At 36.2% G+C, this 27,831-nt stretch overlaps 1 protein-coding gene across 1 annotated transcript in view; it reads left to right on the top strand.

The window, feature by feature from the left end:
- Window positions 1–7,989: 7,989 nt before the first annotated feature.
- The window catches only part of LOC143256668 (glypican-6-like), a 105,350-nt gene continuing 85,508 nt past the window's right edge, over window positions 7,990–27,831 (top strand). Inside the window, exon 1 of the mRNA XM_076514174.1 lies at window positions 7,990–8,544. Coding sequence (XP_076370289.1) covers window positions 8,361–8,544 — 184 coding nt within the window. The 5' untranslated portion in view covers window positions 7,990–8,360. The remainder of the gene's footprint in view (window positions 8,545–27,831) is intronic.

The raw sequence follows: 27,831 nt of genomic DNA, 5'->3' as shown, positions 1-27,831 counted from the left end.
TGTTCGAAACTTACATTCAGTTAGGAGTTTTAACTAAGAAATTAGAGAGTTCGAATCTTCACACATACTTTTAAAACATTGAAAGAAAACGACAGAAAAAAGAAACACGGATTTTTTTTTTAATTTTCGCGCAAAGCTACACGCGGTCTATCTGCGCTAGCCGTCCCTACTTTAGCAGTGTAAGACTACAGGGAAGGCAGCTAGTCATTACTGCCTACCACAAACACTTGGGCTATTCTTTTACCAACGAATAGTTGAATTGACCATAACATTATAATGCGCCCATGGCTGAAAGGACGAGTGTGTTCGGTGTGACGGGGATTTGAACTCCAGACGATCAGATTACGAGTCGTGCGCCCTAACCACCTGGGCATGCTAGGCTCACGCGGATTTAAGATATACTGTGAAAACGTATTACTAAAAATCAAAATACTCTTGACTGTTGGTACTACAATATAATCCGATGTGAATTCTTTCAATTATGTATTTTTTATATTGGCATTTCACATCATGAATAAAAAAAACATATATTTTAAAACTCGTGCATATTTGATTCGTCAATAACAAAAAACAATCACATTTGTACTGATACAGGGTGTCCCAAAATAACGTTTACACTCTTTGACTGCGTATAACTAATAAACCGTTTCTTTTGTTTCATATTTGACTTGTGTCCAAGGATGGCGGATAATCAGCTTAAAATCCAGCACAAAATATTCATTTTCAAAACTTTTTGGAAAGTCGAAAACAAAGCTGAAGTGCAAAGACGTTTTACTAGAAAGTTCCATATAAATGCGCCATCTCGCCCCAGCATTTCACGCATCATCGCCAAGTTTGATGAATACGGAACTCTCCACAATATGAGAAATGGTCGCTCCGGTCGAAAAATATCATCAACAAGCCCAACAAGAGAGCAAGAGATCATTGATAATGTTCTGAATTCTCCAAGAAAATCAGTGCGCCAACTGTCTCGTGAAACAAGTATCCCTAAATCCAGCGTTCATCGCATTTTGAAGCGTTCCCAATTCAAAAGTTTCATCCCATCCCTTGTTCACGTTCTGAATAAAGATGACCCTGATCGAAGGGTTGAGTTGTGTGAATGGCATCTTGCTAGATGTGCAGGCAATAATGAATTTTCACTCAAAATTGTTTGGAGTGATGAAGCAACGTTTAAGCTGAATGGCTCAATAAATCGACACAACTGCACCTACTGGGCCACAGAAAATCCACATGTTACAGAGGAACATCACTTGAATTTGCCTGGAGTGTCTGTGTGGTGTGGTCTGTCCGCTAGGGAACTCATCGGACCATTATTTTTCCAAGACACCGTAACAGGATTGAATTATCTCAACATGCTACAAGAGTTTGCCATGCCACGCATTCAAAAACAATTTGGAGAAGAAGAGTGTTTCTTCCAGCAGGATGGCGCTCCTCTCCACTTCCATCGCGACGTGAGAGCTTATCTGGATGCATCTATGCCAGACAGATGGGTTGGACGAAGAGGAAGTGTAGAATTTCCTGCTAGATCACCAGATTTGACACCCATGGATTTCTTTTTGTGGGGGTTTCTGAAAGACAAAGTTTACAGCACAAAAAGGGCAACAATTGACGAATTGAGAGTTGCAATTGAAGAACAATGTGCTTTAATACCAGATGAGATGGTGTTTGATGTGTGCACTTCCATTTCTTCCCATTATGAGATGTGTCTGGAGCAGAACGGATTTCAGTTTGAACACCTGAAGTGAAGCAAGCAAATTGTGACATTTTACCATTTCAACCAAGGAGAGTTTTCCTTGGGAAGAATTTTGTTTGTTATTTTTTCTCTGGATTTCAGTATTAAATCTTTAAATAAATCCTTTGGCTATCATATGTATCTTGTTTCATTGTTAAAATCAATAAACAAGGCAAGATCCAAAGATTGTAAACGTTATTTTGGGACACCCTGTATATTAAGGACAGTAAATCATATTACTATAATAAATATTATCATTAACTTCATGTTATTATTGAATTTACTAACATTGTTTTTAAACATCATCTTAATACATGAACCAACTCGCATGAAAAAATATTATTTCAAATCTCTCTCTTGTTTTTTTTAATAATCCATTTAGGTTGGAAAAAAACACCATAAACACGCAGATATGCCATAGCGGTGGCTCAATAGTTCCTGTTTATTGTATAGGTACCGCTTATTTTTCATCTTCTTATAACAAATTTCTTACAAATAAAAAAATCACAAAATATCAGGTCATCCGTCTAGTAATGTCCGATAATTTAATACAGAAAGTGCATCATCATTTCTGTCTTTGTAGAAGGCTTTAATGACTAAAATATGCAGTTGGACGTATATAAAAATGTTCAGACAAATAAAAAAATTAACCCAACTCCACTATTTTCAGATCATTAATACAATAAATCCTTACGAAGATGGATGTGTCTGAGGAACACATTAGACATATAATACTTTACGAGTTTAAAAAGGCAACAGTGGAGTAGAAACTACAAGAAACATTCAAGGTGTTTATGGTGCAGAGTCTCTCAGTGAAAGAAAATGTCGAAGGTGGTTTCAGAAGTTCAGATCAGGTGACTACAGCTTAAGTGATGCGTCACATTCAGTTCATCCTGTTGAGTTTAATGATGACTTGCTGCTAGTTGTACTTGATGAAGACTGTGTGTCGTTTAGCGCGTTTTTTTTTTACAAATACAGTTAAGTGTGCACTGAATATTTGGGATTTAAGAGTATAACGTTTCATACAGTAACGCGATTACCTTTGACATTTAGCAGAATCCTATTCACATATTAGGGATTTTTTTTCAGATCGTTTAAAGATACCTGCACAATTTTGACGCAAATATCGAAACATGAGGAGAGTCTTGCATGCGTTAACATAACCGTTATTGTTTTAACGCCCAGTCTGCGAGTTGATGAGACCGAATTTGGGGGAAATGGGGGGTTACAGGGGGATGTTACAGTTTCTGGTTTGAGAGTAAGACGAAACAAAGTGTGCCCTATTAATGAATACAAAATACACTTTATTGCCAAAGATGTTCTCGTCTAATAGTGTTCGACCACGCAGTCGTTGAATTTATTAGTTTGGCCAGGCTATTTTTCTTGAACAAAATAGTACAAGTTTTCATATTCTGACAGGTGCCCGCACTGGGTCACATTAAAATAGCAAGTAAGCTTTGAACATCTATATTGATAGATATCGCGAAAACCGCGGTAGAAATGAATTTATAGGATCGAAGAATCACGTATTGCACCACCCAACGAGTACAGCCACAGCCCTGTTTTATGTGTGAATGTAAATTGGAGTCTAGGTTTTATCTCTTCCCCCCTCCTTAGTTTAAAAACTAGTGAAGATTGCGGATATGCTACAAAGCTCTTCAGATACCTATTCATGTTTACAAAAAAAGTGTACTGGAAAGCTTGTTTTGGGAATGAATCCATCAAATATGTCTCTCTATTGCACCTGCCCACGAGTGTAACCAGAACCGTGTTTTGTGTAGGCGTTTAAATTTGAGTCTAGGTTTTACCTCTTCCCCCTCCTCAGTTTAAAAACTTTTGTAGATTTTGCATATGTTACTAGTACTTCAGATATTTTTTCATGTTTACAAAAAAGTATAGTGGACAGCTTATTTTGGGAATGAATCTATCAAATATGTCTCTCTATTGCACCGCCTAACGATTTCAGCCACAGCCCTGTTTTGTGTGTGAGTATAAATTCGGGTGTACATTTGACCTCTTCCCTCTCCTTAGTTTGATAACTATTGTAGATTGCGGGTATGTTACATAGGATACCGCGGCTTAGTTGCTTAAAAAGCCTGTATACCAAACAGGAGATCGTGAGTTCAATTCTCCCCGGTGCCTTTGAACGGATTATCAAATTGACTTCATTTATAAAAGATATCTTTCGAGGTACGACAAGAAATCTGTTTCTGCCGTGAAAAGGGCAGGAGAACTGTGGAATATTGTTGCCCAAAATCTACAACAACAAGAAATTCTTACTGGTAGTCGACAACAAAGATATGGATGGAGAAAGAGTTCTTGCGCCCCTGTCCCTCCAGGGTTAAACATACCCACAAAGAAGAAGCGAAGTTTATATTACAAGTACTTCAGATATCTATTAATGTTTACAAAAAAGTGTATTGGAAAGCTTGTTTGGGAATGAATCCATTAAATATGTCTCCCTATTGCACCTTTTCCAACGAGTGTAGTCACTACCGTGTTTAGTGATGTAGGAAGGGGTTTCAAAGTGTCGGTGCTTGGCTGGACATGCAGATTTTATAATGAGAAATTGAATGTATAAGGAGCTGCTAAAAACAGCTCAATCTAGGGAGAGGGGGAGTATAGGGGTATTATTATTACAGTAGTATGATTCAAAGTTGCTGTATAAGTTAATTCCGTAAAATTGAGCTTGCCGCAACACACAATTCTTACGCCTCTAAATACAGATGTGCTTTGAAAATCGAAGTATTTCAGTTCTCTTTAATTTGGGAAAACGTGGGACATGTGAAAATGTATGTGATCAAGGAGTATTGTACTTTTTATTTGATAAATCCATACTTGATTCTTTGTGTGTGTATGTACATAGTTATATTGTAAATAAACTAGAGATATTTTAAACATGTGCTGGTTTAAGTCATAACGCTTTAATTCGATTAAATTTGCCCTGGACGAGACATAGCCTAGTGATTAACACGTTGGGCTGCCAATCAAAGAGTCCACGGTTTGAGACCCGACGTGGTGCATATGTTTCATTATAAAAGTTGCATTCAATCGGGTGTTTTTCTTTCTTTGTTGTTGTTTTCGGTTAAAATAACTCGAGGAAGTTGTTCTATGGCGGTTTGTTTTCTCTTTTGCCTTCTCTTCTCCAATCTATTAATTCTAAATTATGACCGGTTATATCTGACTGGAGAGGTAAATAATGACTTTATTTGATACAAACAAATGCATATGTAAAAGTGTGGTTGCATTGGTGCCGAGTCTTTCTATAAAAGAAAATGTCGAAGGTGGTTTCAGAAGTTCTGATCAGGTGACTACAGCTTAAGTTATGCGCCACGTTCAGGTCGTCCTGTTGAGTTTAATGATGACTTGCTGCTTGTTGTCCTTGATAAATATTGTGTTGTAACAGTTGAAAAACTGTCACAAAACCTTAATTGAACTCATTCAACAGTTCACCGCCATCTGCAACAGTTTTGAAAGGTATTAAAACTTGGAAAATGGATCCCTCATGGTGGATCCCCCATGGTCTGATAGAAGCCAATCTTGGGGCAAGAGCGAATATTTGCGCTTCTCTGCACTCTCGTGAACATTACTCACCTTTCTTGGACGGGTTAGTGACTGGAGATGAAAAATGGATAATTTATAATTATGTTAAGCGCTGCAGATAATGATTCAGTGCAGGTAAACTGGCTAAAGCACAGCCCAAGATGGTCCTCTACCCTCGGAAAGTCTTGTTAAGCGTTTGGTGGGATATTGTTGATGTGACCCACTCTGTGTTGTTGCCACTCAATGTAACGATTACATCTGACTTCTATTGCCAACAGTTAGAGTGCTTGAATGTTGCACTGAAAAAAAAAAAAAAAAGAGACCTGCCTTGATCAATCGTAAAGGTGTTGTGTTACACCAAGATAATGGACGGCCCCATACAACAAGGATCATATCTGCAAAGACGGAAGAGTTAGACTGGGAAAAACTTCCACATCCTCCTTATTCTCCAGACCTTGCCCCATCTGATTATCATCTATTCCGAAGTTTGCAGAACTATCTTGATGGAGAACAGCTTGGAACACATGAAGATGTCAAAACTACCATCTCTACATTCTTTTCCTCCAAACCCCAATAATTTTATGGAAGTGGCATTCAGAAGCTTGTGAATCATTGACAGGAAGTAATTAATAATAATTGAACATATGTTATTGATTAAATAACATTAAAAGCATTTGAAATCTTTTCTCTTTTTCTGAGCCTAAAATCGGACATGACTTAAGGGAAGACCTGATAGGAAGTTGATCGTGGTAGGCATTGTTTCAAGTAAAATGAGTTCAATTAATTACATATTTAAGATTTATAATAATACCTTGGTTAACAACAAGAACAACAAAAGACATTTGTGAACAAAAGTAGCTCACTATATGAATTTTTATAACAATAATATAATGTGATAGTGGATTAAAACAATAATATAATGTTCACCTGGTTAAAAATAACAGTAAGTTTCGAAAGAAGTGATGCAGATAAACAACATTTTTTTTACAAGTGTAAAGTTGCTTTTGTTGAAAGCAACGATTTTAGATAATTTTACAAGGTGGCATACAATGTTTAAATCATAACTTTAAACGAGATAACAATGAAACTCTAAAATAAATATAATTTCTCATTAAACATAAACACTGAGGCGTTTTAAAGCTATAATTATCCTAAACTAACCCAAAATGACCAAAGTCTTTTAGACCAAGCCTTTATGGTAAATAAATAAATATGACAAATATATTGTATATTGTCGTAAGTCTTATAAAGGGCTTCACTGCTTTACTAGAGAGAGAAAAACAGTGTAGTAGAACGTTAAAGATGGCGCCGTAAAAAATAATCCGGTTGAAACCAATTGGTACGAACGCGACCTACGGACGCACGTATGCCCAAGTATAACTACGCCTTACGACATCATTGTTTTAACTTCAATTGTAGCAGTATTAAATTTTAACATGCTACACGTAGAAAAGTGAGATTATTTAAATAATGTCCTGATATTTAATAAAAACTACCATTTAAGACGAGCATAAAATTTCAATCAAAAGCATTAGTAGTTCTTACAATACAAATAATTAAAGCCAACCCAAAACTATTGTTTTAATTCACACAAAAAAAATTAAGGAGTGTGTTTTTCTTATAGGAAAGTCACCTCCGACTATCTGCAGAGCCCACTGAGGGGAGTCGAACCCCTGATTTTAGCGTTGTAAATCCGTAGACATACCGCTGTACTAGTGGGGGAGTTCTACGTTAAGGAGTATTTATGAGATGGTTTGTTCGGTTTTTGAATTTTCGCGCAAAATTACTCGAAGGCTATCTTCGCTAGCCGTCTCTGATTATAGCAGTGTAAGACAAGAGGGGAGGTAACTAGTCATCACCAACCACCACCAACTTTTGGGCTACTCTTTTACCAATGAATAATTGGATTAACCGTAACATTATAACGCCCTCACGGGTGAAATGGCGAGCATGTTTGGTGTGACGAGGATTCGAACCCACGACCCTCGACTTACTAGTCGCGTGTCTTAACCACCTGGCCATGTCGGGCTGTATACCGAGAGGAATCGAACCCCTGATTTTAATGTTATTAATCCGAAGACTTGCCGCTGTGCCAGCGTGGGGCGAAATTGTTGTATCTTTTACTCAGTTTGTTATATAACATCTATATGTACATGTATCAAACTTGCCAGTATCAGAAGTATATTATTATTTTTAAATAACACATTAGTAGAAACTGCGAATTAAACATCTTAAACTAATTTATAATGTTATGTTAGTGTAAAATGTTATTACTATATCCAAGGGAGCATTACAGAAATGTTCTATCATGCCACTTGTTTTACAACAGAAAACAACAACAATTAGCCAAAAAATCATCTTTATTTACTTGCAGTATGTTAACAGCTTCTGATGCAGTGTTCAAAACTGGTGTTTAGAAAGAGCTTAATATAATTGTTCCAAACTTATTTCTGCTTGTGAACAGATCTTCCTGCCATCTGGTGAATAAGTAAGAAAAATCCGAAAGCGACCAATCGAGTTTTGGTTTCAGTAAATTTTTTACTCACTTTTATTTAATGATGAAAATTAGTTCTTCTTTTAATATTGGAATATTTTGAGATTATTGAATGTTGGCTCAAAGAATAAATCAATAAAAATGACAAACGAATTTTTAGATACAATTAATTCTGCAAGTGGTGTTCTTTTTAAAGGGAGGAATATAATTGATAGAACAGCGTACGAGAATGGCTGAAGGACGGTCGACGCTCGAGTTGGGATGTGGAGATGGGGTAAAGATTTGCTAGCGTTGAGAAAGGGAGATGTTATTGTTGAAAAGATAGAAATTGAAGCTGAATGGGGAACGAAGTGTATTGTAGAAGAACGAGCATACTATAGTAGGTAAAGAGAAAAATAAATCTGTTAATAAGACCGAAGACAATAGTAACGTCCATGAAAAATAAATTAGTGACTGTGGTGGTTTAGTCTCGCTTTTAAGTTATTGACGTTTCGTACGTGTGTTAGGCTTGCCTTAATAGGCCGATAAACTGCCGTAAGGGAATATTGAAGTGTTCGACTCGCAGCAACTTTTAAGTCTGAAGTAACCATTATGGCAAAGTTTGGGGTACAGTTTGGGGGCTATTTGAGCTGTGTTCTAACCACATTGACCGTCTGTCTGTTTTGGTGTAAATCATCAGCTATAACAAACGATCTGGAGTCGTGCTTGTACGTCAAATATGCGTACTCTGAAAAAGGCTTTAATGACAGAGACGTACCAACAAAAGGAATTCCTGGTAAGTTTACTTTTTGAACTTGGTATTGAACGTAACAATATAATGTGGCTTATTGTGCGTTTAAGTTTGTAAAGCCATGATGTTTCTATTTGTTAATTCTTTTTCCAAATATAAATAACCAAACCATTTTGAAAGAAGTGAATAGATAATTTTACTGGTTTTAAAAAAACACAACAAAATAATATAATCATGCTAAAACACATCAATAATTTTGTAACTGAACTACTGTTAGTTTAAAGTTAAACGTAAATCTGGGTATGTCACTGAACAAACGAGATATATGTTTGAAGTTATTGCTAAATATGTATGGATATATAAATACATATTTATATATATAACAATACTGTTATATTATCGGTTGCGTTGTGCATTGAAACCGATTACAGCATTTCACACACCTTTAATTACGTAGATACTTAGCTGACGTTGCACAGACGTCTATCATATTCACACTGTATTATCAGTATAGGTTTCAGTATATGATAAGAATAATGTAGTGTAACTTAAGGAAAGATACATGTGTACTCTGTAAAGCGTAAAACACCAGTAATAAATAATGTGTTAAAAAAACAAGCAGAAATCTATCGGATGATTTTGACTTGTAGGCCTTATACCACATATTTTACCTACATAGGAAGATGTAGTGATGTTTGTGTTTTTTATTAGGTTGATTTTATTGTTTCCATACCTAGTGCCGTGTTTATGGTATTTGTAAAATTTGAAAATTACTATTTGGAATGTCCAATTGTTTTATACCTGGGAGAAATGTTTCCTATATGATAGGTTATTTACACTCTAGAGCACAGTCACTTTATAAAGCTTTTTTTTTTGTCTCTTGGAAAGTTTAGAAGTTTACGTATAACATTATATATGTGTAAAATAAGTGTAACAGCTTAAACGTTTTATACTATTGTACTTCAGAACGATGTATATTCTGTGAAAGTTTGTTTACATTATTATTTTGATTAAAGTTTGTTTGTTGTAAAGAGTACAAAACTGCACAGTGAAATCGAATCTGAAATTATATTAAGAGTCGTTTGGTTCCAAGCTCATGTTTGAGTCACCAGGAGTGGGGGGCTGTTGTATTGTAATGACGTTAATTTGTTAGCCTTGTAACGTATTTATCGACACTTGTATATTACATAGTTGTCTCATTTTATGAATCTTTGCACCCATATTTATTTCACTTCTTTCGGAGAGGACCAAAATACAACAGGTTTTGACATCGTTTTATTAAAACGTTAGGCAAGACACATGTATTATGATAGAAAATATAAAATATACTGTGAGATCTGTTAAAAGAACGAGTCGGATATTTTTATGCAACTATTTATCAATTACGGCAAAAAAAAAGAAATCGATTAGAAAAGGAGTGATTGGATATGGTTCTTCAAACGTTTTACTTTAGTACTGTACTCAATACAATTGTGTTCAAGTCTCAAAATCTTTAGAATATAAAATACGATAATGTTTATTTCTGCACTAACAACGACACTTTGTGTTAACGGGTTTCAAACGAAACCTGATCTGTTTAGTCTTAAATATGCTGTTAAAGAGCGCTTTGCACAAACTGCTAAATGTTTGTGTTACAGACAAAGATGCATAATAATGGCTAGTCTTACGTTAATTTCGGACTGTAACTGTTAGAGTAGGTTTAATTCAACAGCTCAATAATTATAAACATTGAAAAATATTAATGTATATTTATTCAGCGTATAAATAATATATGGAGTTTAGAAATTTATTACAAGATTTATGGAAGATCTGTACATTTGAACTGTGTTTGTTGCTCATTCTGTTTCTTAACTTAAGGTCCAGTTATTTAATGCCAAAAAATAAATGCAAAAACGTATAGCTTTACCACTGTAACTTTATTGTGTAAAAAAACAATGCTAGGTTTAATTAGCTACAGTGTAGGTTTGTAGTCTACGATATATTATCAGTCTATTTAAAACTAATAATTTTACGTTTTATAACAACCCGTAAGGTCCACTTTAATATAAAACCGTATCACGTTTTTCAGAGTACTTGCGATAACAAATATATGCTGGCATTTTGTGAAAACAATCAAGCAACCAAAACCATCTTTAACACATTAAAAAATTGTCATTCGAGTTAATTTTAAAATGTTAACGTAAGAACTTGATTTTTTAACCTATTATTTTAACTTTGAATATTTTTTAAAATTTTTTCAACGTATTTGTATATACGGAAACATAAAAATAATGACCCAATTGGATCGTTAGCTAAGTGACGATGACGCACATCTGAACATATTGTGTCAAGTAGTTGCGGCTACCTGAAGTATATGTGTCGTTTTGCGCGTTTTTTTTTACAAATACAGTTGAGTGTGCACTGAATATTTGGGATTTAAGAGTATAACGTTTCGTACAGTAACGCGATTACCTTTGACATTTAGCAGAATCCTATTCACATATTAGGGATTTTCTTTCAGATCGTTTAAAGATACCTGCACAATTTTGACGCAAATATCGAAACATGAGGAGAGTCTTGCATGCGTTAACATAACCGTTATTGTTTTAACGCCCAGTCTGCGAGTTGATGAGACCGAATTTGGGGGAAATGGGGGGTTACAGGGTATGTTACAGTTTCTGGTTTGAGAGTAAGACGAAACAAAGTGTGCCCTATTAATGAATACAAAATACACTTTATTGCCAAAGATGTTCTCGTCTAATAGTGTTCGACCACGCAGTCGCTGAATTTATTAGTTTGGCCAGGCTATTTTTCTTGAACAAAACAGTAGAAGTTTTCATATTCTGACAGGTGCCCGCACTGGGTCACATTAAAATAACAAGTAAGCTTTGAACATCTATATTGATAGATATCGCGAAAACCGCGGTAGAAATGGCTTTATAGGATCGAAGAATCACGTATTGCACCGCCCAACGAGTACAGCCACAGCCCTGTTTTATGTGTGAATGTAAATTGGAGTCTAGGTTTTATCTCTTCCCCCCTCCTTAGTTTAAAAACAAGTGAAGATTGCGGATATGCTACAAAGCTCTTCAGATACCTATTCATGTTTACAAAAAAAGTGTACTGGAAAGCTTGTTTTGGGAATGAATCCATCAAATATGTCTCCCTATTGCACCGCCCAACGAGTGCAGCCACAGCTGTGTTTTGTGTGGGAGTTTAAATTTGGGTCTACGTTTTACCTCGTTCCTCTCTTAGTTTGAAAACTATTGCAGATTTCGGATATATTACAAGTACTTCAGGTATCTATTCATGTTTACAAAAAAGGTGTACTGGATAGCTTGTGTTGGGAATGAATCCATCAGATATGTATCCCTGACTCACAGATTGGGTATTGAAATGAAATAAGACTCACTGTACTTTATTTCCAATGGTTTAAGAATAGCCGGATGTTTTCCAAATCGCTTTTAGATATAGCTATTTAACACCGTCAAGTAATGACGTATTTATTTTCAACAAATAAAATATAATAATGCCAGTAAAGAAAGTATCACTGTCTTTTTTTGTTTTGAAGGAGAAAGATACAATATCTTAAGATTATTTGGTTCTTGATATTAGTGATGTAGGAAGGAGTTTCAAAGTGTCGGTGCTTGGCTGGACATGCAGATTTTATAATGAGAAATTGAATGTATAAGGAGCTGCTAAAAACAGCTCAATCTAGGGATAGGGGGAGTATAGGGGTATTATTATTACAGTAGTATGGTTTACAGTTGCTATATAAGTTAATTCCGTAAAATTGAGCTTGCCGCAACACACAATTCTTACGCCTCTAAATACAGATGTGCTTTGAAAATCGAAGTATTTCAGTTCTCTTTAATTTGGGAAAACGTGGGACATGTGAAAATGTATGTGATCAAGGAGTATTGTACTTTTTATTTGATAAATCCATACTTGATTCTTTGTGTGTGTATGTACATAGTTATATTGTAAATAAACTAGAGATATTTTAAACCTGTGCTGTTTTAAGCCATAACGCTTTAATTCGATTAAATTTGCCCTGGAGGAGGCATAGCCTAGTGATTAACACGTTGGGCTGCCAATCAAAGAATCCACGGTTTGAGACCCGACGTGATGCATATGTTTCATTATAAAGTTGCATTCAGTCGGGTGTTTTTCTTTGTTTGTTGTTGTTTTCGGTTAAAATAACTCGAGGAAGTTGTTCTATGGCGGTTTGTTTTCTCTTCTGGCTTCTATCCTCCAATCCATTAATTCTAAATTATAACCGGTTATACTTGAATCCTACCACCCAAATATTCGGAAGAGGACTGAAGAGATAAATAATGCCTTTATTTGGTACAAACAAATGCATGTGTAAAAGTGTGGTTGCATTGGTGCAACGCCGTCATTCGCAAAATACGATATAGCAGCATAAATACTAAGAGTAATATTGAAAATCAATAGCTAATAAACTTCCTTTCGTTCATGGCATACAGACCCTGGTAAGTTACCCAGTTCTAGCTCAAATGTACGGTTATCTTCGCTTTTGAGGCTGTCGAGTGTCTGCCATTTGGTCGTCATTGCGCATGGTGACATGTGGCTAATGAATATAAGAAACGATATAAATATTCATGAAGGCTGTGCCTTATAATGAAGGTTGAATTGTGAGGACCAGTTTGACAAATCAAACTGAAGTGTAATTAATGGCATCTCAAGTAATACTAGAAAGTAGTATTGAACTTGAAGTTTGTTGAACGTTTCTACAGATCTCTTAATGATTTGAATGTCACGATTCGTGTGTATATATTGGATAGTTTGTAATACTTTCCTTAGGTTTGATATTTCTGTGATTCCCGTGAGCTGTTACGGACAATAAACCGGAAGAAGCCGGTTCTTCGAACAGGAAGCTCATGCTTCACGATGAGCACGTTCAAATGCTGTAGCGCGTTTGGCCTAATATGAACATTCTGCGTGTGTTATGATTAGCGGCTTTCTGGTCTAGATATATGTTTTCTGCATATAATAATAAAGATGTTTCTAAAATGTTATATTTCCACAAAATGAAACTCAACATTTCAAATTGGAAAGTTTTTTTGTTTCTAGACGACTGTGACGTTATAATGCTATACTTTAATTTTTGTCTAGTTTATTTCCTGCGTTGTATTCTCACAATAATTAACCTGGGTGAAAGAATGTGCGACGAATTTTTTGAATTTACAATAAAATGTTGACATAAAGAATGAAAATTTTTATATGCCTAATAGAAGTAGTTGTTGTTTTGAATTAAGCCAAAGCTACACAATGGGCTATCTGTGCTCTGCCCACCACGGGTATCGAAACCCGGTTTTTAGCGTTGTAAGTCTGCAGACATACCGCTCAGTCACTGGGGGCAATAGAAGTTATTGTTGTTTTAAATTAAGCACAAAGCTACATAATGGGATATCTGTGCTCTGCCCACCACGGGTATCGAAACCCGTATTTTAGCGTTTTAATCTGCAGACATACCGCTCAGTTACTGGGGGCAATAGAAGTTGCCGTAAGTTTAAACTTAGTTATTGAGATAGTGGCGCATTTCTTTAGTGGAAACAGTGTGTGACCGAGTGGTGTTTCAGATTACGTACGTATGTAATTTTTTTTTATTATGTAGATATTCGTCTAACACTTTACGGAAAAGTGGGATATATATATTTATTTTTAGTAACGTTTACTGTGGCTCTAACATAAGCTGTTGAATAATAATTCGCCATACTGAAGTGTTTGATTTCCAGTTGGCTTTGGAAGTGTTCACCTGTACAACGATACCGCTATATAACATGGAAACACTGTACTCTTGTGGTTATCAAACTGGGTCGTGTGTATCTTTTCTTTTACTTTCTGCCGGCAGAAGGCATGACGAGCTTCAGGGAATGTTTCAAGTCGATTTATATAGCGGTTTTTATCATTGTTATCATTGGTCATGTATGTTGCATATAAAGACACACCGTAGTGTGTCGTGGCCAAAACAACATGTGTATGTTTTGTTATGGCAAAGCTACATCGGGCTATCTGCTGAGTCCAGTGAGGAGAATCGAACCCCTGATTTTTTAGAGTTGTAAGTCCGTAGGCTTACTGCTGTACCAGCAGGGAATCAAAACAACCTGTAGAAGATTTGTTTAATTGTTTTTCAAATGAAAGACGGCTGATCTGGAACAGCATGCAGATACAGAAGTATTTGTTAGGCGTAACAAACTAAATTATTAGTTTCCCGATCGTATTTTTTATTCAAAAGAATCATTGGAGTAGATGGTAATTATTCACCTATTAAGCACAAATTTACTAAATTTTATGAAATTATCCGAATTAAAGATAGTTTAGCATCACGTGATATTAGCTTAAGCAATTAGGATAAATATTGATGTTTGATACGGTTGTATGCTGGTGATGACAAGAAACTAATAATATAGGTTCCATGGCGTTACTTTAACGGAAGTTATTAACAGTTTTTTGGAGATGACAACCTGGAGATATGAAACCAGTGTTGATTGTTATCGAGTGTCAATTTCTTACTTGCAGTTTTTAGTTGGTGTGTTTTGACAAAATTGGCGGTCAAACTGGTAGCTACATTTATAAGCATTTTACGGCAAATATTCGTTCATTGGTTAACTAGGCTGCGTTTTTGTTGCTTTTTTTACCCACCATCATTCTACAAGTTAAATGTGTATATATATATATTGGTTTAATTAATCGAACCTTTTTTTGTTAATTTGTCTTTTAGAGGGGGCTGAAGTTTGTTATAAAGAAGGAAATGGGTGTAACCTGAAAAAAAAAAAAACTGGAGAAACACCGAAGAACTCAATACGTCATCATTAATCTGTTTTTAGTATTTTGATTTTTGTGTGTGTGTGGTGCGCGCTTCACAGTCACTGTGACGTAACGTGTATATCACTGTGACTTGTGATGGATTAGAAAAGCATTTCATTAATTTTCTTACTTCGAAAAACATTGTATGGGTGGGAACAAGTAAAGCGACAGGAACGCACTATTTCTTTTGGCGGTTGTCGTTACTCGTACACGTATATATCAAAGGGCCATTTAATGGAGCTCCAATTATAGCAACGTGTATTGGAGCTATCCTCAATCAGGTGCACTTCTAACATATCTGCCACATGTAATGTTCATACATCGTTCACATATATATATATTTTTAATTTTATCTTTACAAACCTCGTAAACAATGAATTATTTCAAACAATCACAATAGTTTATAAAAGTAGCTTACAATTGCAGGAATCCTCGCGCACTTATTTTTTACGTGGCAGGAACATTTAAAATTTGTTTCATCAGGTAGTTTGTTAAGACTAGGCGCTATATAAAATATTCACATGTTGAGTGGCCTTCGAATATACTTTTATCGTGAGACGTAAATTAAAGCGCGTTTTCTGCTTCGCGCGACCCCTGGTGGTTCAGCGGTACGCTCGAGGACTTATAACGATACAATTTGGGGCTGGATCTTTGCAGTGAGCGCGACGCAGGTAAATCAGCTGTACGCTTAACAAAAACAAGACAAACCTTTATCACACAAGTGTAAGATTACTTTATCTGGCTAACAGAAAATATTTGATAGGCTTAAGAACAAATCTATGGTTGCTTGAAATGAAGACCTAGTAGCAAAAAAGTAGCATAATTGAAAAATCGACAATACTACATCGTACAAATAAAGTTAATAATATACGACGTTTCGCCAGTGTTAACCTGGTATCATTAGGAGACAGAAAATTAAGAACGAACACCTAATGATGCAAGATTAACACTGGCTAAACGTCACGTGCGATATGAAGTTCCTTTATCATCTTGAACTTGCAGTCTCTGATTATCCGAAAGGCGCTGAAGGTCGCCTGGAGAGGCCACCTGTTTAACATATATCACCACAGTATATTAGGATATTGTCTGTCTGTCAGTCAGTCAGTAAACACTAAAATGACGTCACATAAGGAATGCTTAACGTTGATGTTTGTACTGTTGTGACGTCAGCACAACGCTCACATACCATGAATAACGAGAATAGATATGCATTGTGTAAGCTACGACACAGCTCGATATACGAACTTCAAAAATAAGAAATGAGAATAATTTTGCTCTTAATTTTGGTTTTATTTACTCTTGAAGGAACACTTTCAGGGAACCCGTGTGTTTGTGTGTGTTTTTCTTACAACAAAACCACGTCGGGCTATCTGCTGAGTCCACCGAGTGGAATCGAACTCCTGATTTTAGCGTTGTAAATCTGTTGGCTTACCACTGTACCAGCGGGATGGGGAACACGTAGAAACACATCTATCTTAAATTATTCGTTGATCTTGGTGCGAGCCCCAGAACGTGTTCTTCGTCACTTCCTCTTGTCAGAGTTAGAATGTAACTTGTCAAACGACAAGCAGTATTTTAGTTCAATACATCCATTAGCTTAGCCAAATGCAAATTTTGCTGCAAAACATTACTTCATGCACAGTTAGCCAATATATAAATGTTTAATGCGTTATCGTTAAAATACTATAGTTGATTGACTACTTGCTGTAAGATTTGCATTCCAAATTACACATATCATTGTCTGTAAAACATAATTCTTGTCTCACTTGACGTAAGATGAAAAGTTCCTTCTAATATAGTTATGTGAATCAGATCTGTTACATGACATTAATATAGAGATAATAAGCTGTACCTTGTAAGGACATGAATAACTACAAACATTTGTATTTATAGCCGTTATATCGGCCTGGCATGGCCAGGTGGTTAAGGCACTCAACTCGTAGTCCGGGGGTCGTGAGTTCGAATCCCCGTCACATCAAACATGCTCGCCCTTTCAGCTGTGAGGGCATTATAATGTGACAGTCATTCGTTGGTAAAAGAGTAGCCCAAGAGTTGGCGGGTGGTGGTGATGACTAGCAGCCTTCCCTCTTGTCTTATACTACTAAATTAGGGACGGCTAGCGCATATAGTCCTCGTGTAGCTTTTCGCGAAATTCAAAACCAAGGCGTTATACCCTCTTACTAAGGTGAAATAACTTGGCATGACCTGGTGGTTAAGGCACTTGACTCTTAATCTGTGAGTCGTGAGTTCGAATCCTGTCTCCGAGCCGAGCATACTAGCTCTTTCAGCCATGGGGGCGTTATAAAGTTACGGTCAGTTTCACTATCGTTGATAAAGAGTGTTACAAGAGTTGGCTGTTTTCTCTCTAAAGATACCACTGAAAAATTAGGGACAACTTTGACGATATTCAACAAAGAAACAAACAAAACACACAACTCGCTAAATTTGTGGGAAATTATATGCGTTCACACACTTGTATTGTGCTGACAAGTGTGCATTGTGCATGTTATCAAAACAAACAAAATATTTAACAGATTATTAAATCGCATTCATGTAGTCACCGTGAAATTATTAATCATTGCGATTTTTTTTCGAAAATCAAATTTTAATAAAAGAAATAAAATATCATAAGTTTTAAACTGATTTGTAAAACATGGTTAAGTCTATCTCAACAGTATGTAATCGTAATCCGTCTAATATGCTTACATTTTTTATTGTAAATAGTTATTTTACTTCAACTTAAATCACACAGTTTTAGTCATTCCAGCTTGGACACAGTAAAACTCCAGATCACAGTCTGATTACGGGTAACCTAAGGCACATTAATATATTATGGACTAATGTGCTGCCTAGTAGGTTTAATGTTAATAATTTTTCACGTGGCCTTATTTTGTTCTTCCTTTAAAAGGGCCAATTGAAAGTTTTGCCTTCATGACATTGTCCAATCAGGTCTGGGCGTATTCGATGCCAATCAAATTGCATTTAAAGTGAAAATCGTTTCTTATAATCATGCATAGCGAACATTAGTTCGAACTTGACGAGTCGGAAGTTAAAAACTTTCTTCTTAGGATGAATCTACCTTCAACCTTTGCAGTGTGGGGAATTTTGACAGCTGATAATCTTTATTTTGTATTTTCTTTACTGTAATAGCGTAGACAGCCCTCGTGTAGCTTCGCGCGAAATTCAAAACAAACCAAAACAATCTTTACTGTAATTTGTTTCACTTTTTTTTTTTAACATAACCTACAAGTACAACTTGCAAAACAAATGGCGGCTACCCATGTGTGGTTTTCACAACTATCTAACTACGTTACCTGTGATGTCTTTGTAGTCGTGGCGTTGTTTTTTGATTACTCAATTCATACTTTGTAACCAGTATAAATAAACTGAGGAATGATTATAAGTATTATAATATTAAAAGGTACAGCTGCACTCAGGAATGATAGACAGTATCGGACTAAGAATTTTGTGTTAATGTCATAGCAACACACGTGCTACAGTGTGTACAATTCCAGTAACTACGTGGGATTTTAAGATAATATTATAATAAGACGTTCCCTTGTATGTGTAAAATGGCAGTTACTACTTGGGATTGTAAGGTAATATCATAGTAACAGATGTGTTCCTGTATAAATTCAATAACTGCCTAGAACTTGCAGGTAAGACCATGATTATAATTGTGTTCCTGTATGTATATGATTTCAGTACATTTACTTGAGATATGCAGATAATATTGTAACACCTTTTTATTTCGCTTTATATGTTCAGAATTCTAGATGATTTAACCATCAAGATAGTAAGTTTTTTTCTATTTTAATTATCTATTTTGTATGTCTAAGCGGAGTCCAGCGCCATCTAGCAGATAAACGTAAGGTCATATTTAAAATTTTATAAGAAATAACACAGTTTCTTTGAAGCTCTATCTAATCAACCCTATTACACTATTTGCCATACAATTAGTATGCACACAAACACACACACACACAAATCTGCCGAGAACAGAATGCCCATGTCTGATAATGATCGTTCATTAAGAAACAATCACAACTTTGTAACTAACTCTTTCAAGGACGTGTAAACTTACTTACATGTATTAAACTAGTGACACATGCTTTTGCGTGTTACCCGTAAGATAAAGTACCTAGTTAAATGGATAACTTGTATGTTTTGTCCTTGCGTACTTTTTAATAGCAGTGTGCGTTACGCCTATTTTGCATTAGTAACTGCAGAGCTGAACGTGTAACAACAGTTGTTTTTAGACTTTGTCCTGTAATTAAGGTTACGTTTTTGCTGTGGAATGAGAACAAATATGTATTTTTCTAATTCATCACGTGTATGTAGATAAGAGAATCTATTAGCGCAAGGTATATTCAAAATGTAGATACACGATGGAAACAAACACCAACAGACGAACATTTTAATATTGTGTTATGTATATAAAAGTGGTAAACTTTGGGAAATCAAAAAGGGGAATACATTTTTTTCTCACTGCTACGAAATTCCAACTTGCATTTCAGTGTCTTAGAGGAAGGCATATATGTGCCCATGACGGTTTTGTGAAGGGAAACATGTTCGTGTCCAGACAGTGTTTTAGAAGGCAACATGTATGTACTGTCAGTAATCTGGATGGGAAGCATGAATGTACTGAGTGTCAATAATCTGGATGGGAACATGTACGTACTGAGTGTCAATAATCTGGATGGGAACATGTACGTACTGAGTGTCAATAATCTGGATGGGAACATGTACGTACTGAGTGTCAATAATCTGGATGGGAACATGTACGTACTGAGTCAGTAATCTGGATGGGAAACATGAATGTACTGATTGTCAATAATCTGGATGGGAACATGTATGTACTGAGTCAGTAATCTGGATGGGAGCATGAATGTACTGAGTGTCAATAATCTGGATGGGAACATGTACGTACTGAGTGTCAATAATCTGGATGGGAACATGTACGTACTGAGTCAGTAATCTGGATGGGGAACATGAATGTACTGAGTCAGTAATCTGGATGGGAACATGAATGTACTGAGTGTCAGTAATCTGGATGGGAACATGTATGTACTGAGTCAGTAATCTGGATGGGAACATGAATGTACTGAGTGTCAATAATCTGGATGGGAACATGAATGTACTGAGTGTCAATAATATGGATGGGGAACATGTATGTACTGAGTCAGTAATCTGGATGGGGAACATGAATGTACTGAGTCAGTAATCTGGATGGGAACATGAATGTACTGAGTGTCAGTAATCTGGATGGGAACATGTATGTACTGAGTCAGTAATCTGGATGGGAACATGAATGTGCTGAGTGTCAATAATCTGGATGGGGAACATGTATGTACTGAGTCAGTAATCTGGATGGGGAACATGAATGTACTGAGTCAGTAATCTGGATGGGAACATGAATGTACTGAGTGTCAGTAATCTGGATGGGAACATGTATGTACTGAGTCAGTAATCTGGATGGGAACATGAATGTACTGAGTGTCAATAATCTGGATGGGGAACATGTATGTACTGAGTCAGTAATCTGGATGGGAACATGAATGTACTGAGTGTCAATAATCTGGATGGAAACATGAATGTATTGAGTCAATTTTTGGCTCCGTTTATAATATCCGGTGCTTTAAAAAGTAATCGTTGTATATCGCAGTAATATTAACACGAACTATGAACAGTTTATTTATTACCCGTTGCTTTATTAAGTAATCGTTATATCACACTTAACACTATCACGCACTATGTGAAATGTATGTGTATTATCTACTGCTTTATTAAGTAATCATTATATCACACTTAACACTATCACGCACTATGTGAAATGTATGTGTATTATCTACTGCTTTATTAAGTAATCATTATATCACACTTAACACTATCACGCACTATGTGAAATGTATGTGTATTATCTACTGCTTTATTAAGTAATCATTATATCACACTTAACACTATCACGCACTATGTGAAATGTATGTGTATTATCTACTGCTTTATTAAGTAATCATTATATCACACTTAACACTATCACGCACTATGTGAAATGTATGTGTATTATCTACTGCTTTATATAGTAATCGTTATATCACACTTAACACTATCACGCACTATGTGAAATGTATGTGTATTATCTACTGCTTTATTAAGTAATCATTATATCACACTTAACACTATCACGCACTATGTGAAGTGTATGTGTATTATCTACTGCTTTATTAAGTAATCATTATATCACACTTAACACTATCACGCACTATGTGAAGTGTATGTGTATTATCTACTGCTTTATATAGTAATCGTTGTTTAACACTATCATAGTGTTTTCATAATGTGTTGCTTCATAAACTGATATTTATACAGTATTGTATAAAATGTTCTTATTAACAGTTTAATATTCTGCTACTTTTACGTAAAGCACTGGCTGTACGAAGCAATAATACGGTACCGTGAAACGTGTGTGGTTGACTATTGTGTTGATAATTCACTGCAGTACCGGTTGGAAACGGCTACGTTTGGCTCATGTATTATTGATGGTATCAGTATATAGATCCTATTATAACGCAAAATTCCATTTTTATTTATTTATATTCCTTGATGGATAGACTTTCCTGATAACTATAGATCGAAGACTGAAGGAAATGCGGTATACAGTGTGTGCCCACGTGGATTGGAGCGATATGAAACCGGTTACTATCAACTGTGCTTGTACTTGGCGTGAGAATGAAATATCATGTCAGTTATATGAAACTGCTGGCTTTCAAGAGTGTGTCCTCAGTATGGGAACAAGATGTCAGGTTAATTATGTGAAACCGCTTGATATCAAAGTGAAATGTCATGTTAATTCCGTGAAACAGTTGGTGCGTTTCTATGAAACAAGAAAAACCCGCCATTAATAAATACGAACAAGTTTACTTGAAATAAAATATATGTACAAAATTTAACTCAGTTTCATAAGTAATGTTTGTTGTATTTAATTTTATATTAGGTTTCCTGCGTTCAGATTGTAATTGTCACATGGATTATTTATTAAATCGTTTAGTTTTGAAAAATTGTTTTTTATTAATATATAAACATATATTAAAACTATCATGCTTCCTGTGTTGTCAGTCAGTCAGTAAACACGAATGACGTCACATGAGGGACGCATAACACTGCAGTTTGTACTGTTGTGACGTCATGAGAACGTGCGTATGCCATCTGTCATGTACTCTGTAGAAGAATTATGCACTCTGTAGGCTACAACACAGCAAGGAATATGAACTTGAAAAACAATAAATGAAAGCATTATTAATTTTGATTTTAATTACTCTTTTAACGGAACACTTTCGGGAACCCTGCTGATGTACGTGTTGTATAGTAGCAGATTATTGGTCATTTACTTTATTAAAGTTTATTGCCGCAGTCACGTGCTCCGCACTTTGGGGCTGTGGATTTGCTATAACTGTAATGATTGGTTAAATTCCTTTGTTTGGTTAGCCAATCCGCTTCTACTTATCGGCATTTAGGTCAGCCAAGAGAAGCATAAGTTGTTCTAAATTTAGCTCAAAGCTGCACGAGGGCTATCTGCGCAAGACGTCGCTAATTTAGCAGTGTAAGACTATGGGAAAGGCAGCTGGTCATCACCATCCACAGCCAACTTTTGGGTTACCCTTTTACCAACGAATAGTGGGATTAACCTTATAATTATAACGCTCTCACGGCTGAAAGGGCGAGCATGTTTGGTGTGATGGGGATTCGAACCTGCGACCCTCTGATTACAGGTCAAACGTCCTAAACATCTGGCCATAGAGCAGCCTAAGAATTAACATTGCATACTGTTGATTTACAGCCTGAATACGTTAATTCCAAATTACGGTCAGCTCTGCACAGCTAGGGCTCGTTCTACTTGCTTTACGAGCAAAATTTGTTTAATTTCAAGTAATTTTCCATAGCAGTATTGAGTCCATGCAAAAGCTATCTCAGAGATGAACTTAAATAATAACGGGGATTTTTTAAAATTAAGAACAAAGACGTATTACATTAAAAAATATTAATTTACTATAGAAGAAACGTGAGTCGTTCTCTGAATAGCTAACGTATTAGAAATCCCTATCTAATATCAGATTGGATCACCTTTCATCAAGATCATATTCTGGATTCTGCATGAGTTCACAAAATGCTTGGCCCTGGCATGGCCAGGGGGTTAAGGTACTCGACTCGTAATCCGAGGATCGCGGGTTCAAATCCCGCCACATTAAACATGCTCGTCCTTTCAGCCGTGGGGTATTATAATGTTACGGTCAATCCCACTATTCGTCGGTAAAGGAGTAGCCCAAGAGTTGGTGGTGGGTGGTGATGACTAGCTGCCTTTCTTCTAGTGTTACACTGCTAAATTAGGGATGGCTAGCACAGATAGCTCTCGTGTAGCTTTGCGCGAAATTCAAAACAAACCAAACCACAAAGTACCCGAATGTGTCTTCTTCGAATTTATCGTCAAGAACTACGGTTTGCGATCGATTCACGCACTTTTACAGAAAATTATGTTATTGAATGCGACTTTGAATTTCACCCCAAATATGGGTGATGAGATTTAGGCTTAGTGTCTGTGCAGGCAACGAAAGGTGTCCAATGATATCGCATATTTCTCCAACAAGTACTCACAATACAAGCATATTGGGTTGTTTCTTTATCACCTGGGAGAAATTGTGTGTATCAGGATGGAAATTCAGCATTACAGGGATTGGGTGGGAAATCTGGATCAGAAAAAACGTTCAGAGTATATTTTAGATGTTGTTCGCTGTTGTAATGGAAAACAAAAGACCTGATCCTTACAATGAGAACGCTCCTAGCCATTATGTCTTGCATCCAATAATTTGCGCTGTTGAAACAACAGAAGCTGTAGAGTCAAGTGCCTCTTGCGTTTTACCGTATTGTATTGGTACAGAAAAGTTGACGACACATGATTCATCAAATCACATCACATACTTTCGGTAATTAATTCTGTATAGTTTGTATTCGAGGCATCATCAAAGCCACGCCTTCTTATTTGTATCCGAGATTAGCTGTTTTCAGAGTATGGCTGTTTTTAAATACATTCTCATAGTACACCTTGAGCACGTTAAACTTATCTGTATTTGAAAACCGGTTTATTGGGACACACTTCTTCCGTGTTTTAGGCTTCGTTCGAACTCTGTTGACAAACATTTTACCTCTTTAAATGTCATTGCTGATATATTTTGATATAGGTGTTTTTAAACAGCGAGTCAGGCAGGAAAAAAAGGAATTTATGTTAGATGGTTGTTGACTGTCATCCCACAGCGAAAATTTGTGATTTCCTTGCTCTTACCCATTGTCTTTCAGACAAATTGTGATATTGATAGCAGTAGGTATTTTCAGGGTTTAAACAGTGTTTGACATATGAGAAGTATTGGTCTATTTCTCTCATGGAAACACATAATGCTTTAAAGGCGTGTGCATGTATTTGTTGTGGAATCCTGTAAAATAGCCAATCAGTTAATATTTTATTTTGTTTAACTGATCGATATATGTGCTGCCGAACATTTGGGGATTTTTTTTATTTCCCTTTAAGTAGGATATTTTGAGAATCAGAACTGATGACACTACTTTAGAATTCACTGACTCTGAATCCTCTTTGGGAACTTTGAACACCATTTACAATTGTCTGATATTCAATACAGTATCAGAACTGATGACACCACTTTAGAGTTCTCATTCTTCTGGATACATTACCAATAAAGAACTGAATAATTCATATTATAACTCTCTAACCTTTAAATACATCTAAGTTGAGGGCACCATGTTTTATATTCTAATCTTTGGCACTTCCTTTATTAGATTAAAACAACTGATGTTGAACATACTTATTCACAGAAGTTAATAAGCAGCTTGGCACATTCAAGGATACACTTACTTTTCTCGTGTGGAAAGTATTTCTTGGTAAAAAGAGTAGCTCAAGAGTTGGCGGTGGGCAGTGATGATTAACTCCCTTTCCTCTAGGAACTAACTGCTAGTTACGGATAACTAGAACAGGTAACAATCGTGTGGTTTTGCGCGAAATTCGAACCAAACCAGCCTTCAAAAAACATACAAAGTGTGCAGTTTTCATGAAATGTTTATGAACGATATTGTATGTGGTTTGTTTTTTTTATGTGTATCCTTAAATATTATACCCTGGCATAACGATATTTATTTGATGTCTGAGACGGTTATCGAAATGTTTGGTCAGCTACGTAGATCCATAGACACAATGAAGATAGGCGCACTTGATGATTTCAACAGGTCCGGCTTGTCGCTAAGTGGTGGATAGTGAAATTCATGTTCATTAAAATGTTTCTAACATTCCCGTTTTGTACGTACTGAAAAAAATAAATAAACGTTTCGTTTGGTGGCTGTGATTCCGGATTTCGTCTAGCCATTTACGAAAGCTACAAATTATCTGCAGCCTACTACCCTGAGGCTGTGTACACAGAATTTAGCCGTGGAAAAGTAAGCTAAGATGGAGTATACTTGGGCAGGACCTCTACCCTCACGAACCCGGCCTTCTTCGATAAATTACTGTAATGACAGTGAGCATAGCAGGTGCACAGTGATCCACACCTAGAACTCGTAGCCAAGGAAGATAATTGTCTTTTCAAAAACATTATCACGCATAACTTACAAGGATAAGAGGTAATTCAGAGTTTATAAAAAAACAAACAAAAAGATGTGATTTAATTGGTCAGTGGTAAATGGCCAATGAGCTTTTTTAGTTGTTGTACTTGTGCTACAATTTTGTATGTGATTCACAGAAATTTGCTGTTTTATGGAATGAAACATCTTTGCATTTTTCAGCTGCTTTTCTTCTCTTATCTATTGGTTGAGGCCTAGTATGACCAGGTGGGTTAGGGCACTGGACTTGCAATCTGAGGATCAGGGTTCGAGTTCTCTTCCCACTCACCAAACATACTCACCCTTTCAGCCTTGGAGACGTTATAATGTTCGGTCAATCCCACCATTCGTTGACAAAAGAGTTAGCGATGGATGGTCTTTCACTGCTAAATTAGGGACAGCTAACGGAGACAGCCGTCTTATAGCTTTGCGCCAAATTCAAAACAACCAAAACTGTCAGTTCTGTGTAAAAATTTAGAAAGGATTGCATAAATAATATTCCCTGCGCATTTATAACACTAGAAATCGGGGCTCAATTTCCCGCTGCCGCCAGCGCGTTAAAAGTGGAAACAATAAATATACATAATGAAATAGCATACGAAAATAATTATAAGCAATCATTAGCATGTTACAGATTTTCTTTTCTTGGAATTACGTCTGTGTATCGTGTCAGGTGACGTTTCTACAAAGGAAGGAAAACTCAAACCGTGGTCTTTTACGTTCTTTCGTACAAAAGAACACAACTTCGTTTGTTATTTGTGCATGCGCAGTAGCTGTAGAATTCGTTTCCTTCAAAATGTGTATAGTATCAGAAATTAACACGTTTTAAATGTTGAACATGAACCTCTGATACTTTTATAAATATAACGAGTAATGAGGCGTGGGTGATGTTGCTTTTTATAAATAGAATGAGGAATGTAACCCAATAACGATTCGCAGTAAGAAATAAACATTGTTTGTTTGTGTCGAATTTCGCGCAAAGCTACACGAGAGGTATCTGCGCTAGCCGTCCCTAATTTATCAGTGTAAGACTAGAGGGAAGGCAGCTAGTCATCACCACTCACCGTCAACACTTGGGCTACTCTTTTACTAACGACTAGTGGGATTGACCGTAACATTATATATAACGCTCCCACGGCTGAAAGGGCGAGCATGTTTGGTGTGACGGAGATTCGAACTCGCGACCCTCAGATTACGAGTCGAATGCCTTAACCCACCTGGCCATGCTAGGCTAAATAAACAATCAAACAACCAGTCTGGTCATGGTATGCATGTTTGAATTCGTATAATAAAATACAAGACTTCATGCGTGCATGTACCGAATTAAAAAAAACAAAACACGAAACACTTCTCATAAGTACTAATTCTACTGCTTTGGTTAAATTGTCCTATATTGTATATAGAGTAATCAGGCGCTTGATTATAGACCGGCAATGCTACAGGTAGGTCAGGGTCGATCTGTAAGCTTTTCCAGCCTTTCATTTTCTTTGAACAACCGAATACAGGGTAGACAAGTGTAAAATTCTTGTTGAAAATCGTGAGCTTGTTAAAGTGATAGTGTTTCATAGCAGAGAACTTATCGTCCATTAGCTATAGAATGCACTTTTTTTTAGTAATAAAACGATATAGTTGAATAGGTTACGCCACTGACAGCTGTGGGAAGAAAACTTATTATAATCCAATACCAGTGGAAGTTCTTTTTGTTAATTTCTAAAGAGAGTTTCCTTTTAGATGACTGACCTCTTTGTGTCGTAGTACGAATACTTATAAGTGAATGATACACAGAATGAAATGGCGGGACATTGACAACACGAATACGTTTTGTTGTTGTTTTTTTCAAAAAACAAACACAAAATGGGTGTT

The sequence above is a fragment of the Tachypleus tridentatus genome, chromosome 7, assembly GCF_004210375.1.
Source record: "Tachypleus tridentatus isolate NWPU-2018 chromosome 7, ASM421037v1, whole genome shotgun sequence".
Classification (NCBI taxonomy): domain Eukaryota; kingdom Metazoa; phylum Arthropoda; class Merostomata; order Xiphosura; family Limulidae; genus Tachypleus; species Tachypleus tridentatus.
The sequence above is the reverse complement of the archived record's forward strand: the minus strand, read 5'-3'. Positions and strand labels throughout refer to the sequence as shown.